The following is a 19,173-nucleotide window of genomic DNA, read 5'->3' on the forward strand; positions in this document are numbered from 1 at the left end:
AAGAGCGATTGAATACCGCCCTCGCGATCGGAGATCTTGAACGCGAGCGACGGATATCTTGCTCGCGGGACAGATGCCCTTATGGAAAGAAACTACAGCCAGTAAATATTACACTTGTGTAGTTACTACAGGACCCCCTGTAGTTATCACAGAAAGGAACACAATAATCTGTAGTTATTACACGCTGTAATTCCTTTAGTGCGTGAAATTCCTGTAATATGGAATACATGTCTAATCATGAAGTGTGAAATCCACTACACGTGTAATCCACTATATGTGTAATATACTACACGTGTGGTAAGTGATTTGTGTAGTAGACTACACGTGTAATCCATTATATGTGTAATATACTACACGTATGGTAAGTGACTTGTGTAGTAGACTACACATGTAATCTACAAAATGTGTAATACACTACTACACGCGTGTATTAAACGTAATGCTACCAGTAATCCATGAAATTTGAAATAGCGAGTCTCATCATATATGGAGGGGTAAAAACAACAGTGGTGTAAGTCAAATTTTTAAAAATATTTTCTCGTGTGCATAGATGCAATTTATATATTGTACAGATTGCATCTATGCACACGAGAAAAGATTTTTAAAAATTTGAGTTACACCACTATGGTTTTTACCCCTCCATATATAGTATATTTTTACTTTAATGCAGCTGTATATAAATTATTTCTATAAATATTGTTTGAAATTCATTAGATTTAATGTATCACTTTTTAACCACATTTTATTATTTTTTATTTTTATATTTTATAAGTAAATAAATATAAAAAAATATAAAGTATCAGTGTGTATACAGGGTATTCGCCATTTTGACATCATATAAACATATATTTTTCTTATATATATTATAATTATACACTACAGATTATTTTCCTATAATTCCACAGTGATATTACAGGCTATTATTATCCTGTAATATCGGCAAGATATTCACAAAAAAAAAATATTCTACTGATAAGTGGGGAAATTTGTTTCTTAAGATGATTTTTGAAAAATTATATATTTGCGCTGGTTATGACATATGTAGACTATATATAACACTTACATCAAATTAAGAAGTAGTCTACCACGTAAGGCAGTTGGCTCACGATCCAGAGGTCCCGAGTTCGAATCCCACCAAGGTAAGTGTGTTTTTCAAATACAAGAAAATATTTATAATCATAGACTGCATCTTAAGAAACAAATTTAGTTATAAAATAGTAATAAAATTTCGAAAAAAATAATTTTTTTTTATGCCGGGGGAATATCGGAAATCAGTGTCCTCTAGTATTAAGAGGACTGCAATCTTAAGTCTAGTGTCTCATGGTTAGAGGATATTCCTCTAGATTTTAAAATATCTTCTTGAGACCGTATTTCAAAGGAAAATCCTCTAAAATCAAGCAGAGCCACTAAATGACAGAATACAGGCTATTTTCCTGTAATATTTTCCTGTAATCCGAGCGTATAGTACGAAAATATTACAGTATATTACAATACTTCAGTCTGTAATTTCGTGTAATACTTTTATGTAGTTCCTGTAATATAATTTTCTGTAATCCGCTGTAGTTTCTTTCCGTAAGGGTGAGCGACCGCGAACACAATGGTTTGCGAGATGCTCAGGCTTACTTACAGTCACTCGGGGACGCGATAGCGGGCACGAGTTTCACACTAATTACAATGAGAAACGCCACTTAATTTAACGAGACGCGGTCATTCCGCGATAACGATGAGAACGGCGCGGCACGACAAGATGGCCGCGAGCGGGGTCGATATTGGGATCGAACTCTTTGCGTATATTGTAAGAACTGCTCGTCTGAGCTTCCACGCGGTTATCGCAACGCTCGAGATGCACTCGCGAACACCGGGTTTGAGTCGTGTGACGGTCTCGCCGTCGACATGGTTCTTTCTTGAAGAATCACGCTACCGCACGCAGTGATCACGTGATCCGTCCCTTGGCTTCGCCACGTCGTATTGCTGGCAAACGGAAAAACTTGCGAAATGAAACGTTTCGCGCGACGACCAATCGAGCGGGTGCAGATCGCGACGAAACTTGTGCGCACGAGGCGACCCTTTGCACGGGGTGCTCTATGCGTAACCCAACTTCTCGGAATTCGCGCGATGACCAATCGACCGGGTGCTAGCGCGACAAAAACCGGCTCACTCTTCGCTTCACGTAAACGAAAGAGCGATTTGAGATGTTTCACGCGGCGACCTATCGAGCGGGTGCGGCTCGCGATGAAACAATACGGACGTCGCAGAATTACTTTTGAGAACACTCCCGAAATGCTAATTGCCACGAACAGCCGGCTCGACTTTCTCCTTAGAGAGGCAGAAAAGAGCGCGGATCGATATCGATCGCCTTTCGTCCCAATAGGAGACCCTCGACGGGGGCCGTTGACTCGCGAAGAACGATCCGCGAGATAATGGAGACGAATCACATCGATCCGCGAGATAATGGAGACGAATCACATCGATCCGCGATGTAACGCGTTGCGCGGTGTACGCAAATTAGGAAACGCGTGCGCGTTTTATAATCGCGCGGTCGGAACGGTAGGCGCGACAACCGGGTAGTCTCGGGCGAATTTGTGCCGAGCCCGAGGGTTGTTTGTGCTCGCGCCAGGGGCGTTCGCTGTCGCGACAGCGCCCAATTATACCGAATGCACCTTAATTTTATCCAATCCTAAACACTAATAAAAAAAAAAAAAACTAAAATATAATAATAAATATGCATTATTTAAATATAAATTAAATATGCATTTGTCACAAAAATAAATTGTATAAAAATTTCTATTATTTTTGTAAAAAAATGGCAAGAGGGTACGCTATCTCTCTAAATCTGAATCAATGAAAAGTCACTGAAGTAACACACTTTACACTTTACACTGATATTACTGAATAGTTACTGAACGCATCAGTAACTATTCACTGATATCAGTGTAAAGTATGCCACTTCAGTGATTTTTCACTCATTCAGATTTAGAGAGAAACTTATGTAATTTGTTGCACTTGTTTGTTTTGTGATTTACACTGTCGGCGATGTTTCTATTACTGCTGTAATTGCTTCGGCTTCTTGATTTAATAACCTTCGATTTTGATACAAAAATACTAACATATTGACATTGTAAGGAAGCAATGATGTTCTTTTGAACGTAACAATATTTCCAGCAGTGGAAAAGCAGCATTCAGAGCATACAAAAGTAGCTGGTATATACAAATATCTTTTTACAAGAAGTGCAATAGCTGGATATTTATCTTTTCTACTTTTCCACCACTTACACGGATTCATATCAAATTTTAACAGTGGCTCAGCCAAGTACGTTTCCCATTGATTCTCTACTTTATTTATTTTGTTGCTATTTTTTTTATATAAAAATTCCAAAGGAGTTTTTTTTTTACAAACTTCGCTTTCTGTATTCTGACATACAGCACTTTCTTTCAACAACTCTTTAACCGCATTGCGAATAGCTAGTTTTGCATCATGACTTTCATGATGGAGATCCTTAGGATCCAGCATGGAAGCAATCTGTCTTGTAGAAATAATATTGAGTTCGGAATTCCACTCTAAATCAAATCGCCACTTTAAACCATCCAACAAAGTATCTTTAAAGACTTTAATCATCTCAAAATCGCTATCAAGAGGCATCATATGTTCTTGCAATAGTTTTTCCATAAAGGGTCGAACCACGGATACAGAAACGTCTTCGCTACACAGAACTAAGGTTACCAACATTTGAACAGGACTCTTGCAAAATTCCATAGTTATCCACTCTCTTTGTAAGATTTCAAGTTCAAGTTTTTCAGCTGCAGCGCCAGTTGTGATTTTCCGATCTGCTAAGACGTTCATCACTGGACTTCTGTTTTGAGTGAGCCTTTCAAGCATTAAAAATATAGAAATTCACCTTGTATTGTAACTCTGCAAGAGTGTTAATACCGGCAAATCTAATTACTTTTGTTTTTCCTTCAGGGCATACTTTGCAACATTCGAATGCTTAAAGTGGCCCACTATTTTACTGGCTTTAGTAACTAAAAACTGAATATCATCAGAAAGAAGTAAGTTCACCGCTAATTGCAAGCTGTGAGCAGTACACGTTACGTTAAATTTTTCCTGAACTTATTCTATAGATTGTACAGTTTTGACTACATTTGCAGCATTATCAGTCACACTAACTACAGGTTTGTCATTTAATTTCCATTCTTCGAATATATTTTCCATTTTATTAGCGAGATTTTCTGATGTGTGGCGCTCATCCACTTTAGTTGTATTAAAAGTGAAAGATTTTTGTACCCAATTGTCATTCCCAGTGAATGTAACATAACACACGTGTTACATTGCATTTATATTGTTGAGTAGAAAATTACAACTAACCTGTACGTTACATGTTGCATTGTGTTCACTGGGTTAATTAAGTGCACTGTCATGGTGATATACGATTCCTGAGCGGCAGACGACCAACAATCTGGCGTACAAGCTACTCCACAAGCTTTACTCAGTTCTGCTTTTATGGATTTTTTAATGCTTTCTTTAAGAGCGCGCAACCTCTTTTTTAGTGCATCTTCTTTTATAGGTTTGTAATTTAGTACCACAATGGTCATAAACTGAAGAAAACCCTCGCTGGAACACAAAAAGAAATAGGCATTTGATTTAATGCGATCATTTTTGTCAAAGTCTGATGGATTTCTTCTGCGAGCAAAAATTGTTGTTATAAGTCGATTTTCTTGTTCGGACTCTTCGACGCTTAAAACATGACAATCTTGACACAATTGAAATATCATTGTTTTCATTGATTCTTTCTTTACTTGATTTATACTAGGGCTGACGATTATATCCGGATATATAAATATCCGGATATCCGGATGTCCGAGATAGAGACAAATCCGAGATAAAATCGATTCAAGTAAAAATCCGAATATCCGGAACTTGTTCGGATCCGGATCTTGTTCGAATCCGGATCTTGTTCGGATCCGGATCTTGTTCGGATCCGGATCTTCTTTGGATCCGGATCTTCTTCGGATCCGAATTTGTTTGATGCTGTCGAGATTTCCGATTTAATTATTCGATCGTTAACCAGATCTCGGAATTAAATCTTATAAACGCGAGTTATCACAAACCGTAAATCTTAAGCACGAGTTACCGTGGAATATTTCTCAATTGATTATTGAATAGCTAAAGAAAGAATTATAGAGTACAGTTCAAATAAGTTTTTATTTCTCAACGAAAACATAATATACAAATAAAGTTTAAGATTAAAGTACGATAAGTTTGTCATGTTCGCATGATGTAAATAATTATGTATATAATTATTAAGCACTAAGAACGAGCTTTGTTCGCTAGCCTTTTATGAAATGAATAATATACAAAGTTAAATGCAGTGCTTAAAAATAAACATGTTTTACAGTTTTAAATAAATAAGTTATTTATCGGAAAGTAAGTTCCGATTTTGAAAAAGGAAAACAAGAATATTGACATTGGCAGGATCAAGACAACATCTTTTTGGAGTTATAATGTTTCCACATGTAGAAAACACCCTTTCAGATCCAGCAGATAATGCTGGTATACTGAGATATTTCTTCGCGAGTGGTGCCAGTGCTGGAAACTTCTTCTCATTTATTTTCCACCATTCAAAGGGGTTCGCGTTGTGATTTATCTGTGGTTCTGCAATGTACCGTGCGAATTGGGCTTGTGTAGTATATTGATTTGGTTGTGTTTGAAAAAGAAAATCCAGAGCGCTCTTTTCTGGCTTTTCAGTGTTCTCAACAAAATCGAGCCCATCGTTAAGCATCGTACGAACTGTGACTTTCACGGCCTCTTTTGCTTCTACTTCTTCGGCGCATAAATCTTTGTACCTCGGATCAAAGAATGAACCGATTTGTCGTGCAGTGACAGTTGAATTTTCATTCCAATCCATATCGAACCGCGTACTGAGTTCCTGGCATATCACTTCTTTGAATTTGCTGAGCAAATCATCGTTCAATACATTATGATTTAGATGATTCTCCAACAGTGAACGGACGATTGGACGAACTATCGAGAAGGGCGAATTATTAGCACATAGTACCGTAGTTGCTACCTGTAAGGGCTTGAGCACATTGACCAAATTCTCCATAATATGCCATTCGTATTCTGAGATTTCCAGATTCTGAGCGACTTTTGATTTGGTTACAGATCTGTCGGCGAGGACACTTTCCACGGGACGTCTATTCTTTAAGAGGCGTTCAAGCATATCGAATGTAGAGTTCCAACGAGTAGGAACGCTTTGTATCAGCTTAAGCACAGGCATCTTGAGATTCTCTTGATTTGCTTTTAATGCTTCACACGCTATATTTGAATGACGGAAATGTCCGACCATTTTCCTTGCTTTTTGACAAAATGTTACAATTTCTTTGATATCCAATCCTTTGGATATTGCAAGCTGCATTGTATGTGCTGCACATGTTCTCCCCTCATTTACTGTCAAATTTGGTATAGCTTTGACAGCGTTCGTTATATTTATAGCGTTGTCCGTAACAACAGTTGTAGTTTTTTCGTCAATCTTCCATTCATGCAGAATTTCAAGTAATTTTGCATTTATATTAATGGTCGTATGGCGTTCTTCGACTTCCTCCGTTGTTAACGTGTAAAATTTTAATTCCCAATTGTCTGTTAAGAATTGACCGACCACTGTTATGTATGCATCTTGAGTTTTTGAGCTCCAGAAGTCCGAAATGCACGTGACAGACGCGGCCTTGGATATCTCAAGCTTGATCTTCTCTTTCACATCATCATACAGCAGATACAGTCTTTTCTTAAGGGTCTCCGAGCAAGGTATCTAAAATATAAAAATAACATTTAAACATATTAGTATAGTACCTCTGAAATATGTGTACATAGTACATATAGACTGTCTACATCATTCTTTGCAACTAAAAAAAAATCGCCAGTAGTAATTCCAAGAACCGACGATAAAGTAAAAAAAAAAGTAAAATTATTTATTTACTACATCCAAATTTCAATAAAAACTAAACTCGAATTGTAAAAAGTCTATACTCTCTATCTGTACTCCTTTTTATGTATTATAAACCTTGTATGAGGGGTCAACAACAGTCATAAAACTGCTAAATCCCTCAGATTCAGTGAATGAGAGGGGCAGTTGATTTAAGGCAATAAGTCGTGCTAAAGCGCGATCGATGTTTTCTTGTTTGTTCTTTGTGGGTCGCCCTCGTATGGCATGTCTTACTGTTTCCTGCGATGGACCTGCAGCAGCAAGTATCATAATGTCTCTTTCATCGGACTTCCTTTCAGAGTCATCAAAGTCTTGATCATAATAAGAGAAATAGGATCGTAACGATATACGAACAGTTAGAATCAAAAGCCATGCGATCCAAGCTTAGGTCTTTGACAGCCTTATATTAGTTACTGTATACATATATGTCTATATATATACATATAATTTTTTCAACATACTGCGCGCCGATTACTTTCGGACTTAAAACACAGTAATTGTTAGAATTAAAAACCCTTCCCTCCCCGGAATTAAATCGACTCGATTTAATTATCTAATAACTGTAAAGAAAATTTATTGCAAAAAATATTACCTCAGCCAAGGTTTGAACCTGGAACCTCCCTCATTCCGTGTAGGGCGTCGTACCAATTCGACCACCGAGGCATGTGGTAATATTTATCGCAATAGCCGGTTAATAATAGTTTGAAACGTCTTTCTCAGGCGACGTAAATAATAAACCGGCTATGCATACATAACAGTGGTCGGTCAATTCTTAACAGACAATTGGGAATTAAAATTTTACACGTTAACGGAGGAAGTCGAAGAACGCCATACGACCATTCCTTTTCTAAAAAGGAGATGTGAAGTTTATTGTTGCCGCTTTTCCGCGATGCCGATTGGTTTTCTTGCTGCGCTTACTTCATTTGCAGCTGTCATTGTATATTTTGACAGTTGTGTATAATAGGGTTAATAGTGAAATGTTAAAGATAAATAGCGCGCGCGTAGCGCGCGTCTGCAGTGTCTAGTAATATAAATGCAAAATTACTTGAAATTCTGCATGAATGGAAGATTGACGAAAAAACTACAACTGTTGTTACGGACAACGCTATAAATATAACGAACGCTGTCAAAGCTATACCAAATTTGACAGTAAATGAGGGGAGAACATGTGCAGCACATACAATGCAGCTTGCAATATCCAAAGGATTGGATATCAAAGAAATTGTAACATTTTGTCAAAAAGCAAGGAAAATGGTCGGACATTTCCGTCATTCAAATATAGCGTGTGAAGCATTAAAAGCAAATCAAGAGAATCTCAAGATGCCTGTGCTTAAGCTGATACAAAGCGTTCCTACTCGTTGGAACTCTACATTCGATATGCTTGAACGCCTCTTAAAGAATAGACGTCCCGTGGAAAGTGTCCTCGCCGACAGATCTGTAACCAAATCAAAAGTCGCTCAGAATCTGGAAATCTCAGAATACGAATGGCATATTATGGAGAATTTGGTCAATGTGCTCAAGCCCTTACAGGTAGCAACTACGGTACTATGTGCTAATAATTCGCCCTTCTCGATAGTTCGTCCAATCGTCCGTTCACTGTTGGAGAATCATCTAAATCATAATGTATTGAACGATGATTTGCTCAGCAAATTCAAAGAAGTGATATGCCAGGAACTCAGTACGCGGTTCGATATGGATTGGAATGAAAATTCAACTGTCACTGCACGACAAATCGGTTCATTCTTTGATCCGAGGTACAAAGATTTATGCGCCGAAGAAGTAGAAGCAAAAGAGGCCGTGAAAGTCACAGTTCGTACGATGCTTAACGATGGGCTCGATTTTGTTGAGAACACTGAAAAGACAGAAAAGAGCGCTCTGGATTTTCTTTTTCAAACACAACCAAATCAATATACTACACAAGCCCAATTCGCACGGTACATTGCAGAACCACAGATAAATCACAACGCGAACCCCTTTGAATGGTGGAAAATAAATGAGAAGAAGTTTCCAGCACTGGCACCACTCGCGAAGAAATATCTCAGTATACCAGCATTATCTGCTGGATCTGAAAGGGTGTTTTCTACATGTGGAAACATTATAACTCCAAAAAGATGTTGTCTTGATCCTGCCAATGTCAATATTCTTGTTTTCCTTTTTCAAAATCGGAACTTACTTTCCGATAAATAACTTATTTATTTAAAACTGTAAAACATGTTTATTTTTAAGCACTGCATTTAACTTTGTATATTATTCATTTCATAAAAGGCTAGCGAACAAAGCTCGTTCTTAGTGCTTAATAATTATATACATAATTATTTACATTATGCGAACATGACAAACTTATCGTACTTTAATCTTAAACTTTATTTGTATATTATGTTTTCGTTGAGAAATAAAAACTTATTTGAACTGTACTCTATAATTCTTTCTTTAGCTATTCAATAATCAATTGAGAAATACTCCACGGTAACTCGTGCTTAAGATTTACGGTTTGTGGTAACTCGCGTTTATAAGATTTAATTCCGAGATCTGGTTAACGATCGAATAATTAAATCGGAAATCTCGACAGCATCAAACAAATTCGGATCCGAAGAAGATCCGGATCCGAACAAGATCTGGATCCGAACAAGATCCGGATTCGAACAAGATCCGGATCCGAACAAGTTCCGGATATTCGGATTTTTACTTGAATCGAATATTTTATCTCGGATTTGTCTCTATCTCGGATATCCGGATATCCGGATAAACGAATAATCGTCAGCCCTAATTTATACAAATCATCATTCGCGGCTAAATTGTCCGATCTGCAAAATGAAATGTAATATCAATCATATAAAGCTCAACTCTGTCATATTAAATTGATTTTGATTAAAAGTTTTAATTTAGAGTCAAATTAAAATAATTATTTTGTATATATTTGAATATAAAATTAAATATGTAAATTAAAATTAATGTTGATATTCAAGTACTAAATATAAATTTAAAAATAGGTAAAATTTATTTTGTTCGTACTATATTCAATTTTAGATAATGTACAGGATTATTGAATAAATGCTTGTGGAGTCGGAGTAAATGCTTAACGTTAATATTTATTCTGACCAAGTTATAAAAATTAATTAACAAAACGATGGAGTGAATAAGTTACGATGCAAATATGAACTCTTAACTCTGTCTTTTCCGATCACTCGTATATAGTCTTGTATCTCGGACGAACGTAACTCTTACAATAATCTCGTATCGCGGGCGAACGTAACTCTTACTGTTTTACAATAGTCTCGTTGAATACTCTTAGCAAAACGTGCGACGTTAATACTGTCATACAATCTGATATAATTATCGCGCGACTCGTTACTTTGGATTGCTCTGTACTGCTCGACTTGCTTTCTCCGACTGACTCTTAACGATCGGAGCGGTCGACGCGTACAACTTCGCGAAACGTTCGATACGTGCATCTTCGATCATCGATTACCGACCGGGCACGAATAATAATCCCACAATAGTATCTACATTATTTTTACTCTACGGAAAGTTACAAAATAATGTGCTCTTTAGATAAAAGTTTAGAAAAACATTTTATACATTAGAAATAATTTTTTTTCTAATTCTTTTATGTCTGAATAAAGCAGAAAAAGCAAAAAATAGCGAAAAATAGTAAATAGTTTAATGCCGTATTTTAAAAAAATTAATCAATCAAACCCGCTGCACATGTCTATGAGCTCAATATTTACAAATTATACAGCAAAATTGAGAATTTTTTTATATATCTATGTCTTATCACTCGTTTTTACATGCTAATAGCATTATCGAACTTAAATCCATTTGTCTGCGTTTCAAAACCCTGAATCTCTATTATTTCCTCATTAAAAATAAATATTTTTATATTTTTTTACAAAATCTAAAAACGTAATATACTTACCTCCGTTTTGTAGATGATGAGTCTCCCTGGTTACTTGTAAGTCCATGAATTAATGACCCGGTCGAACCACCGCGGCAGGACAACTCATTATTTGCTTCATCGGTGCACAAATCACAAAGTACTTTGTCTCCTTCTCGATGAGCATATTTCCATACCTAACTTTTCTTCATATTAATCAAAATAGTGATTAACTGTCATAAAAGTAATTTACAAGCTACACCACAAGGCAAAGAAATATTTTTTGACATACGGAAAACTGTCGAACAAGTCACATTGCGATGAATAAACGAAGATTACCGCTAACGAGAAAGGAATAACAAAATAAACAAACAGAGCGTTCAAAAACATCATCATAGTGCCTTCAGCAGCCCAGAGTGACATTTTGCTAAGACATAGGATTATTTGCACGTATTTTATAAATATAAATACGTTAAAGTATGTTGCGTGACACACGAACGCAAACATACACGCGGATAATTTAAATACACGGGTATACGTGTATCCACGGTGACCCGTGTCAGGTGTAACGTGTAGTACGACTACACGTGTCACGTGTACCCGTGTATTTTAAAACACGTTTCTGACCGGGAGCTTTATTTTCTATAGGACGGTCATTCTTATTTGGAGCTGTGTGATGAGGTATTGAATGTACAGTAGACTGTATACACTGGATTTTACCTTTATTACGTGAGACCGTCATGAGACGTACAATGCAGTTTAAAGTCTTCTCGCCATTTTGTCTTCTTCCTTTCGCGCACGCGCAGTTACATAACCGTCACAGAGTTAACGGGCGCTAGAGGCGCTATAGCCGACTACGATTAAACCACCGTTACAACGAAATCAAAATACAAGAATTATATGAAACTCAACACTGATGTGTAAGTTGTATTTTGTACAGCTTGAGTTTGGCCGCGATGACATTTTCTGTAACATATTACGCATTTAAAAACGTTATCGCCTACAAAACGATATAAAGCTCTTGCTTTTTTGGCCAGCCTCATGCCGCAAATGCTACAAATCTTACCCATCTCGACAAATAAAAGAATGAAAAAATATGCTACAAAGTCGGAGTGTTTATTGCCGAAAATGAGAAAAATAATTCTAGAAAAATTCAAACAAAAATAGTTTTTCTTGAAATAGAAACAAAAATGTATGTCAGTCTTCTTCGAGTGACCTCCATTTAGACACGTAACGATTGGACACTGCTCGATTGGACACTGCTCGATTGGACACTGCACGATTGGACACAGTACGATTGGACATATGCACATTGTACGATTGGACACCGCACGATTAGACACCACATGATTGGACACCATTTTATTGGATACCGCATGATTGGGCACTGCGTGTGACTGCAGTGGGTTTCGCCTCTCCTATGGGGGGGGGCTTCACCTCTAAAAAACTAATTTATCCTAACCCAACCCTGTTGTATGTGTGACTCACTCACACAACAATTGGATTGGCATACGTGCCCAATAGTGCGGTGTCTAATCGTGCGGTGTCCAATCAAACGATGTCCAATAAAACGTGTATAAAAGTACGTGTCTAATTGAGCGGTGTCTAATCGTTACGTGTCCGAACGGGATACGAGGATATCTGTCTTCTTCTTTAAGCCGCTTGATCGATTCCGAGCGTTGCGGACTTATCTGCATATATCTGTGTATCAGATATATGTGGGACCTACAGTTTAACGCCGATTCCAAAAGTATATGCAGGGAGAGATAAAGTAAGTGTATGTGTGAGACAGAAGGAGAGAAGAGGGTGGGAAGAGGGGAAAAAAGGGGGGAAAAGAGAGAGGGAGGGAAACGGATTAGTTTGGGGCAGTTTCGGGTAGGTTTAGTTGTATTGGATTAGGTTGGATGATAGGTTGGACTTTTTATGTTGAGTTTTTTATGTTAGAATGGGTAATGTTAGGTTAAATAAGAGTAGTGAGGGTGGGGTGGGAGGTAGTAGAAAGGGAAAAAAAGCGTAAGAAAATGTTATATATTCTTAAGTTTTTGGTCAGATTTTTATAAATCTGTTACTTTAAATGCAATTTTCACTATTTTCCCTTTATATCAGCTTGAAATAAACGTTTGATAATAATTTAGCACATAAAAAAATATAAGAAAACATGCATAAGAAAGGTTTCATCGCCAAAATCGGCGAAAATCACACACACACATACACACGCGCGCGCGCGCGCGCAGGACCGCTGCCGTTACCTCTCTACAACTGAAAACCTTATGTAATGCAAGTCGTGCTATTCCAATGATGGCATGTTAGCATCTAGTTTAGTATAGACATTTGTGGTAAACAGACGTGCTACTTTGAAGCGCCTCAGAAAAGCCTGTGCATTACTTATACGGGCCTGTAGTGCATCTCTGAAGCGCTACAAAGTGGCCTATTTGTAGAGGTCTGTAGCGCTACAAAGTGGTCCGATTGTACGAATTTGTAGCGCTTCTCTGTGGTGCTACAGAGTGGCCCGTCTATACAGGTCTATAGTGTAAATAGCGTTTCTCTGAAGTGCTACAAAGTATCTCGTCTGTTTGGGCCCTAGCTGTATTTGCGTTATAAGTAACGCGCATATTATTTCTCAACCCTGATTTTGTGAGAGCAAGAAAAAATAATCAGAGAATTTATTGTAATTTAGCGGCGAGTTTATTAGCGGCGATGGATCGAACCGTGGCGCCCTGCGTCGACTTTTTTCAATACGCTTGCGGCACGTGGAATCGATTGCATGTGATACCAGAGGATCGGAGTGCAATCAGCACCTTCGAGATACTAGCTGATCAGCTGCAAGTGATCCTGAAACGCGTTCTCGAGGAACCGCCAAATGCGAACGACAATAATGCCACTCTTAAAGCGAAGATGTTCTACAGGTCGTGCATGGATATCCGTGGGTATAAATGATTCATAGGGTGTCTCAAATAATCGTAATCTCTCTCTTTTTTTATTATATATTTTGATTAAAAATTTAGGATTTTATTTAAAGGCTAGAATTTGAAGAAACGTCTAACTATACATACATAATAGAATGTCTATATAAATATTTAATACTGATATTAAAGACTTATTCCGAATTAAATTTTATGCATTTATATATAAATAACAAAATATTTAATTAAATTTTTGGACACACAAATCGTGTTTTATTGGCATATTTTTAACCAAAAATACTTGAAATGATTTTTAATAAATATCTTTAAATTTTCGATAAACAAAATAGCAGTATGCCAGCAGATTCTAGCAGAATATGCAACGGATTAACATCAGTTATGTTTATATTAAGCATATGTTCTACTAATAAAATCTATTGATATAATTTGATGGTAGATTGCTAGTAGAAATTGAGCATTTGTCACTTTATAATCATTTAAATAGTTACGAATGGTAAATTCTGCTCAATTTTTGTAATCAATCAATCATTACATTCTATTAGCAGATTCTGATATATGATATTTCTGTTGGCACAAAACCAGCCATATAAGTATTTATTTTTTGTTGATTTTGCAGCAGATACTTTGCAAAATTTGTTTTCGACAAATTTGGATATTAATTTTTTGTTATAAAAGGCTATATAGCTATACCTATTTAAAATAAATAATATTTAAAAAACTCTAAATTTATATTATTATTGTTAGTTTATGTTTTAAACGCAGAGTTAAAAATTATATACAGAGTTAAGCATATATATATATTTATTCTATGTCTTATATGATACGCGCGCTATATAGATTAACCTAATACTTACCAACAATTGGTGGAGACATAAATTACTAGCATGAGACTGTCCCTTCTATACATTTTTATGTTTCCGGACCTTGCTAGCTTCCGCTTTCTTTTTGCAAGCACTTACCTGTTCTTCCGTCGTTCGTGCAATAGCGACCTTTTGTATTTCTTTATCGTAATAAATTAGTGGAAAATAGATATCCTTGATTATTCTGCGCCATTAATTATCAAGTGTCTATTTATACGCATCAGATTGAAAGATGTTGTGTAAAAGCGTTCTTCTTCTTCTTATGACGCCGTCTCCTTTCGAAGGTTGGCGATCCAAATGGCCAACATAGTCTTAGATACGGCCATGCGAAAGATGTCCACTGAAGTACAGCCAAACCATCTTCTGATGTCTTTCAGCCAGGAATTTTGGCGCCTGCCGATGGATCTCTTCCCTTAAATCTTGCCTTGGATGATCAGTCGCATGAGTTCGTATCTTTCTCCTCGCATCAGGTGTCCTATATATCTCGTCTTTCTCTCCCTGATTGTCAACATGAGTTTCTTCTGCTTATGTATACGGCTGAGGACTTCCTCATTGGTTATTTTATTTACCCATGATATGCGCAACATACGACGGTACAGATACATCTCGAAAGCATCTATTTTCTTTTCCGTATTTGGGTCAAGAGTCCAGCTTTTGCAACCGTATAACAGGGTAGAGAATGTGTAGCATCTGATTATACGGACTCTGAGGTCCAAACTTAGATCAGATCTCGTGAAGAATGTCTTCATATTCGTAAATGTTCTTCTAGCCTGCTCGATTCTTGATCTGATCTCTTTCTTAGGGTCATATAGACTGGTCATGATGGTTCCAAAATATTTGAAGGACGAGACTTGTTCCACAGTTGCCCCCTTAATAATCAGATGTGCACGCACATGTGTCTTAGAGAAAACCATGGTTTTGGTTTTCGTAGTATTCGTGAAGAGGCCAAAGCTTTCACTGTGTCGAACTATGCGGTCCATCATGTTTTGCAGGTCGTGCATGTTCTCTGCTAACACAACGGTATCGTCAGCATATCTGATATTATTAATCGTCTTGCCATTAATCTTGATTCCACCAGTAATTCCCTATAGAGCTTCCTTGAAAATAGCCTCCGAGTATATATTGAATAGTAGTGGTGATAAGACTGCGATCCCGGGAAAAAATATTCATATCTGACAGTATATATTTATATATGAACATGTAAAACTTATATATGTTCATATATGTTCATATATAAATAAGATATGAACAGATATAAGTTTTACATGTCCATATATAGAGCATATATAATCATATATGGTTATCTATTGCCATATATGATCAGATCGTATATTATACATGACACAAGATCTGATCATATAAGTTCATATATGGTCAGACATATTATTATGTGTAGCAGATATGACACTATACATAATCGTATCTGGCCTTACATGATCGTATATAAAGAATGTTTGGCCATGTATTATCAGATATAATTATATATAGTCATACATAACTATATCGGCACTGTACATGATCATATATGACAAGACGCGATGTATATATGACCAGACTGGGATATAATGATATAAAATGTCCGGGAAAAATATTCATATCTGACAGTATATGAACATATATAAATGAGATATGAACAGATATAAGTTTTACATGCCCATGTATAGAGCATATATAATCATATATGGTTATCTATCGCCATATATAATTCTGATCACCATATATGATTATATATGCTCTATACATGGGCATGTAAAACTTATATCTGTTCATATCTCATTTATATATGTTCATATACTGTCAGATATGAATATTTTTCCCGGACATTTTATATCATCCCGGGAAAAAATATTCATATTTGACATTTATAAACATATATAAATGAGATATAAACAGATATAAGTTTTACATGCCCATATATAGAGCGTTTATATATATATATATATATATATATATATATATATATATATATATATATGTAGGTCCGGAAGTATGTTCCGGGACTTTTATTTTTTTACATCGGTATATTCCAGGACATTTGGCAGTTTCCAGGACTGTCCTGGAAAAAATTCATGTCCTACGGCACGTTTCGGGACAATTTTTTGAATCTGATTACATATATATGCGTTATATTCCAGGACTGTACATTTCAAAAAACGTAAACAGTCCCGGAACATACCTCTAGACCTATATATATATATATATATATATATATATATATATATGTGTGTGTTTTAAGTCCGACAAAGTCCATATTGGCACGCAGTTTAAAAAACTGAAAAATGTATTTAATAATAATTGATATTGTGAAATATTATTAAGCACCCAGATCCACTTCGACCAAAAACGGCATCTCATTGCTTGTGTTATTTTAAATTTTTCTTTTTTTCTAATTTTGCATAAGACACTTAATCTTTTTTAATTGACATATTAATTTTTATCAAATATTTTTATAAACAATGAAATTTTACTTTCGTGAAAAATACTGTTATATAATATATATTATAGTTCTTATAAATAAATATATTAATCGTATTATTTTGCAAACATAATATCTTATAATTTAAACTGAAAATCATATATAATCATATATGAACTTATATAGTCATATAAGATTATATATGATCAGATCAGATATTGCATCTCATAGTATCCGATAGATGGCATTCGATGGGATCTGTTTCTCGTATTTAAAATTTGACCAACAGTGTTATAAGAATGGTATCAAAAGACACGACACTGTCTCGCGCTATAAAGCGGCACAATTTTTGTATCAGTTGTATCGTGGAGTCCACTTTTATAATAAAGTGGCACACTTAAAAAATAACTTTTAAAAATATATAACAATGTTCTGAAACTTACTTAAATATATATGTCCAGATTGAACTGTGTCAGTTCGTATCTGATCATACCTGATCATATCTGATCAGATATTAACATATACAATAATACCAGATCATATATCTTCAGATCTGGCCAATTTCCATATCTGACCATATATGGCCAATCATATATGATTATATATGATCATATATGAATATTTTTTCCCGGGATCTATGCTCGAAAATGAGTTGTAAAACATTTCCTAAACCAATCGTTAATAAACACATCGCCAAGCGTCCAAACATTCTCAAAACACGCAACAATACACATAACACCTTGATTGACCATAATACAACCTTTGATTTAAAAAACTGCATACCTTTACCTTATATCAAAAAGTTGAGTGATAGCATTTGTCGCACGTTAAAAGAACTCCACATCACCACCTTATTTACGGTTCCTAAAAAACTCGATTGCCTAATAAGACGAGGTAAGGATAGACGACCTTAATAAACCGACACAGTATACAAGATAAACTGCAGAAATTGCAAGGCTACGTATATTGGGCAGACTAAGAGACATTTGTGCACGCGCCTCAGGGAACACCAGGGCGATATCAGAAAGCACACTAGCAAACACTCCGTAGTGAGCGAACACAGAATGTCTTATGGGCATGATTTTGACTGGGGAAAGCCAGAAGTATTACATCAAGAAAGACATACTAGAAAGAGGGAATTAGCGGAGATGTTTTTTATTAAAAAATTTGACGGCACTATCAATTTACAAAAGGACACGGAGAATCTTAACGTTCTCTACGAACATATCATAAAAGAATTATAACTCCTTCTCCTTCTTCGCTACTTCCCTCTCTACGTCCTAGCTTATTACTACGGCAACTGTTTGTTTTTATATTGTCAAGTTCATCAGTCTAAATTTTACCACCGCACGGCTCTGACATGACACAAACATCTAACGAAGTATGCCGTTTAACGAATATTTTATATTGTATCGTTTGATCCCGACGCACAAATATGTAAGTTTCTAATTGTATAATTACGGATTTTTTATTGTCTTTTACTTATTGCGGAGTACTGAAATTTGTCGTTTAGTTTTTAGATTCGGCGTAGTTAAGGCATTATGCCTGACTAATATATTTGTGAGAGGTGTATTTGCGCTTGAAAAGGACCGAATCCACGGTCGAAACGTAGCGTTTTAGATCAATAAAATTTGGCCAGTTGGGTCGCTTACAATATCTCTGTTAATTTTAATTATTCACTGGCGACTCAAACTCTCTAAATCAATAAAATCATCCATTCCTTTCTCCTTCCTACCTCGGAGAATCCGATGTCCTGAACCTGTATCTCCGTTATGGTGGTCTTTATCTTATCCCAGGTTCTTTCTATTTCCACTGTGGTTTGTTCCGGTCTCTGAATTTCCTTCAGTTCATCCTTGAGTCTGGAGCTCACGTGTGTCTGCATGTCTGGTTTTTGCAGCTGTCTGATATCTATCTTTTGTGGTGTTCTCGCCTTCCTGACTTTTGTAAGACGTCGCATTCGGAAGTCCATGACGACTGGGTTGTGGTCACTGTTAATATCTGCACCAGAATATGTTTTTACTGTTTGCACATATTTTCTCAGCTTCGTTCCTATTAGGATAAAATCAATTTGATTTCTTAAGATTTTTCCTCTGGCATCAGCAGGAGACTTCCAGGTGTATAA

General features: G+C 36.2%; 1 protein-coding gene across 11 annotated transcripts in view; it reads left to right on the forward strand.

Moving 5' to 3' along the window:
* Positions 1-19,173, forward strand: part of LOC139813865 (neprilysin-1) — a 268,145-nt gene that overhangs the window by 79,483 nt on the left and 169,489 nt on the right. For all 11 annotated transcript variants that reach the window (XM_071779670.1, XM_071779664.1, XM_071779666.1 and 8 more), the window contains one exon: positions 13,529-13,774. In XM_071779670.1, coding sequence (XP_071635771.1) covers positions 13,529-13,774 — 246 coding nt within the window. The remainder of the gene's footprint in view (positions 1-13,528; positions 13,775-19,173) is intronic.

This window comes from Temnothorax longispinosus, chromosome 5, assembly GCF_030848805.1.
Source record: "Temnothorax longispinosus isolate EJ_2023e chromosome 5, Tlon_JGU_v1, whole genome shotgun sequence".
Classification (NCBI taxonomy): Eukaryota; Metazoa; Arthropoda; class Insecta; order Hymenoptera; family Formicidae; genus Temnothorax; species Temnothorax longispinosus.